The 3,887-nt window shown below is 37.7% G+C and overlaps 2 protein-coding genes across 2 annotated transcripts; both read left to right on the top strand.

Annotated features, from left to right (window-relative positions):
- Window positions 1-706: 706 nt before the first annotated feature.
- Window positions 707-1,552, top strand: LOC110691162 (protein FAR1-RELATED SEQUENCE 5-like). Its single transcript, XM_021868080.1, has one exon. The coding sequence runs from the start codon at window positions 707-709 to the stop codon at window positions 1,550-1,552; it is 846 nt and encodes a 281-aa protein (XP_021723772.1).
- LOC110691161 lies at window positions 1,486-2,878 on the top strand. Its single transcript, XM_021868079.1, has 3 exons — window positions 1,486-1,994; window positions 2,090-2,713; window positions 2,805-2,878. The coding sequence occupies exons 1-3, from the start codon at window positions 1,703-1,705 to the stop codon at window positions 2,876-2,878; spliced, it is 990 nt and encodes a 329-aa protein (XP_021723771.1). The 5' UTR covers window positions 1,486-1,702.
- The last annotated feature ends 1,009 nt before the right edge of the window (window positions 2,879-3,887 follow it).

Below are 3,887 nucleotides of genomic sequence, written 5' to 3'. Positions count from 1 at the left end.
GGACATCCGGAAATTTTAGGCGGATGTCCCTATTAATTTTTTTTTTAATGTTAAGTACGTTTATTTAATTTTTTTATGTTTATTAAGTTTTTTTTTTTTTATGTATTTTTTTTTCGTGGTCTTGTGATTATTGTTGTGATTTAGTATTTGATAACTAATGTAATTTTGTTGTATTAATATGATTATTAGTAATATGTTTATTAAGTTTCATTATTATTATTATTATTATTATTATTATTATTATTATTATTTATATTATTATTATTATTATTATTGTTATTATTATTAGTAATATGTTGATATTGTTGTTGTTGTTGTAGTTGATATTATTATTGTTGTTGCTGCTGTTATTTTTATTGTTGTTGTTGATATTGTTATTATTAATTAGTAGAAATATAATTTTAATATTAATATTATTATTATTATTATTATTATTATTATTTATTTATTAATTAATGTTATGGTCTTATAAGTTGTTTTGTAGTTGTTATAATTTTTTATTATCATTAATATTGTTATTGTTTTGTATTTGTTGTTATTATTATTAGTATTGTTATTAGTATTGTTATTATTATTATTATTATTATTATTATTATTAGTATTGTTTTTATTATTTTTATTATTTTAATTATAATTATTATTATTATTTTTGTTTTTATTATTATTATTTTGACATAAAGCATGTTTTGTTTAATTTGTATAGGATATGGAATCTGAGGAAGGCGGTGACGGTGTGAATTATAGTGGGAATTTTGTCACTGATACGTTTTTTCTTACATTTGACGATGTTGTTACATGGGCTGATGGTGTTTCCATAAAATTGGGATTTATATTGGTGAAATCGTCTTATAACAAAACCAGAGATGGTCGTCCGTATCGGTATTTGCGATGTGATCGGTCACGAAGGAGCAAGCCGAGAGATTTGGAGAACGCGATACGGAAGGACACCAAAACCAAAGTTAATGGTTGTCCATTCTACATCAAGATATATTATGATGTCAGCACCGAAAGTTGGAAGATCATTGCGAAAAATGATCACACTGGGACACATAACCACCCAATGATTGTGTACCCAGAGGGTCACCGTAAAGTGAGCGGATTGAGTCCGGGTGCAAAACAGGTTGTGCGGGACATGACAAAGTCCAAGGTTGCTCCCCGTAACATCATGTCCACTATTGCCGAGCAATTTCCTGATGATCATCCAAACATCCAACACATTTACAATTGCCGAAATGACTTCAGGATGGAAATGTCCGAAGGAAGAGGAGTTGTTCAGCAATTTCTTCATCTGGCGAGAGAGAGTAAATACATTTACTGGTTCACGAATGATGATCACAACGTTTTGCAACATGCATTTATGGTGCACCCGATCATGGTCAAAATACTCCGCACATACCCACATGTCATAGGTATGGATTCTACTTACATGACCAATCGATATAACATGCCTTTCTTTGAGATAGTAGGTGTGACACCGACAAACCAGAATTTTCAAGTTGGATATGTTTTCATGCGCGACGAGTGCACGGCTAGCTATCGGTGGGTGTTGTAGAGATTAAGGGAGTTGATTGGGTTTGATAAAGAGCCATCTGTATTTATTTCAGACCGTGATCTTGGGCTATGTGCGGCTTTGAGAGAAGTCTTTCCAGGGACGTCACATTTACTCTGTCTATGGCACATCAACAGAGATGTGGAGGCTAAGATGACGAAGATGTTTGGAAACAAGACGGTTGGTGTCAGTTTTAGAGCTGGGAGATGGTTCAAAATCGTGAATGCAACAACACAGGCGGAGTATGATCGTGCTCTAACTGCCATACAAGTGAGGTGGGGAAAATATCCGGAAGTGATTCATTATGTTCAGAGAACTTGGCTTTGTCATAAGGAGAAATTTGTGAAATTTTGGACGAACCAGGTTCTTCATTTTGGTAACACCACCAACTGCAGAGTTGAGAGCCAACATTCAGCAGTGAAAACTTGGTTAGAATCATCCACAGGTTAGTTGTATTATTTTATTAGTTGTTCTCGTTGTTACGTAATTGTAATTGTAATTGTAATTGTATTTGAATTTACTAATTAGAATCATTGGCAGGTGCTTTGGATACCGTATGGGCCCGATTCCATTGTCATATCGGTAATTGCATCATACAAATTCGTAATGACTTGGAGGCATCAAGTTCTAAAATTGGTCAGATGTACAGACAGTTGCCACTGTCACGTATAAATGGCAAAGTGTCTCAACATTGCTTGAAAGTTCTGGATAACGAGACGAAAAGGATGCGGGATTTGAGTTACCAGGTCCATGAACGGTGTGGATGTGCTATGCGTCTGACCCATGGTCTTCCATGTGCTTGCCAGATACATGATTCCATAGTTGCACAGACAAGATTTTATAGCAGCCAAATTCATTCTTTCTGGAAGATACTGGTTATTGGTGATGGTGTTAACATTCCTGAAGTGGTAAATGATTCGACCGAGGAGGCTGCACATTTTCGGTCCCTAATCGACGAAGTCATGGAAAGTGACCCGGCCGTACGTCGAAATGTAACGCGAATCATTGAAGAGGAGCTACATCCAGATCATTCACACCTTGAAGAACCACATATCAACCTTAACACTCGTGGTCGGCCGAAAAGAAATAACACCAGGCGTGATCGTAGCTATTTCGAGCATGTGAACCGTCAACACACTCAACGTGGTTGTGACCCAGAACCAGGTAATACTAAAATTCTATATTTAATATAAAAATATGTAAACGTAATACTTATAGCTTTACTAATAATTTATCTTTTAATTTTGTGTTGTAGATCCAAGTGACATTAGTCAATGCAGGTATTTGAACTTGCTTCCAGCCCCAATGTTGCCGTACATTTCGTCTTAGAAGGATGTCATTGGTGATGGGAACTGTGGCTTTCGTTGTGTCGCCGACTTCTTCTTTGGCGATCAAAATAAGTGGTTTGACGCTCGGGAAACAATAGCGAACGAGGTCGCTGGTCATCCTGATTTGTACGAACGGATTTACGGGCTTGGGCGACTTTGGATGAACGTGGAGCGTATTCGATGGGATGGTGGGGCTGTCGGGGAGCGGCATTGGATGGTTACAATTCAAGATATATTTCCTATTGCTACGTGGTTCAACACAAGGGTGATTTGTCTCGGAGTAGGCCTAGTACCAACTTGCTACTACCCATGCATCACAGTCTTACCGCTTAGGGCACGCAACGGGGTTTGGTCACCGACTCGAGAGTTTGTGATTGCTACAATTGGTGGATCACATTTTATCCGTCTTGACCTTGTACCTGATTCACCACTCCCGCCGATTGCCGGTTGGTGGACGCAAAACCACGAGGATAGTGTCAATGGATGGGATCAAGCATATCAGTTGAGAAGGGACATGTGGGATGCATTAGTTAGGTAGTTTGTAATGTACATTTACTAACTTTGAACATTTGTAAGAAAATTAGAATTATGAAATTAATTTTAAATGTATTTGCTTTTAATCTAACATGATATGCAACAAAACATCAAATATAAAATAAAATCCCAAGTATGCATCAAGCTGCTCACTAAAATCCCGGTCGACCGCCAATGTCGACTCAAAAATCTTATCAGTCAACACCCCACTACCCTGCGAAATGGTCTTTGTGCCGCAAACCTCAGACAGATCATCTGGAGTCATACCCATGGTGACCGAGCACGCGTCCCGTAACACGTCCGTGCTAGGAGTAGTGGACACCATATTGCCTGCAACCCGTAACCCAAGTATGTTGTACACGTCGTGCAACAAGATCGTAATCTCCCCAAATGGCATGTGAAAGGTGTTCGTATCTGGCTGCCACCTCTCAACAAAAGCAGAAATCAATGGCCAATCAAGTCTCTTAAACATCAGG

The sequence above is a fragment of the Chenopodium quinoa genome, unplaced genomic scaffold (genome assembly GCF_001683475.1).
Source record: "Chenopodium quinoa cultivar QQ74 unplaced genomic scaffold, ASM168347v1, whole genome shotgun sequence".
In the NCBI taxonomy this organism is placed as follows: Eukaryota; Viridiplantae; Streptophyta; class Magnoliopsida; order Caryophyllales; family Amaranthaceae; genus Chenopodium; species Chenopodium quinoa.
This window is presented reverse-complemented; position numbering and strand designations above follow the sequence as displayed.

What these genes read in the sequence shown, in the direction of transcription:
- LOC110691162 (XM_021868080.1), top strand. Translation starts at nt 707, where the DNA reads ATGGAATCTGAGGAAGGCGGTGACGGTGTGAATTATAGTGGGAATTTT.
- LOC110691161 (XM_021868079.1), top strand. Translation starts at nt 1,703, where the DNA reads ATGACGAAGATGTTTGGAAACAAGACGGTTGGTGTCAGTTTTAGAGCT. An exon ending in TTGGTTAGAATCATCCACAG is followed by an intron (nt 1,995 to 2,089) that starts GTTAGTTGTATT and finishes AATCATTGGCAG; the next exon opens with GTGCTTTGGATACCGTATGG. An exon ending in TGGTTGTGACCCAGAACCAG is followed by an intron (nt 2,714 to 2,804) that starts GTAATACTAAAA and finishes TTTGTGTTGTAG; the next exon opens with ATCCAAGTGACATTAGTCAA.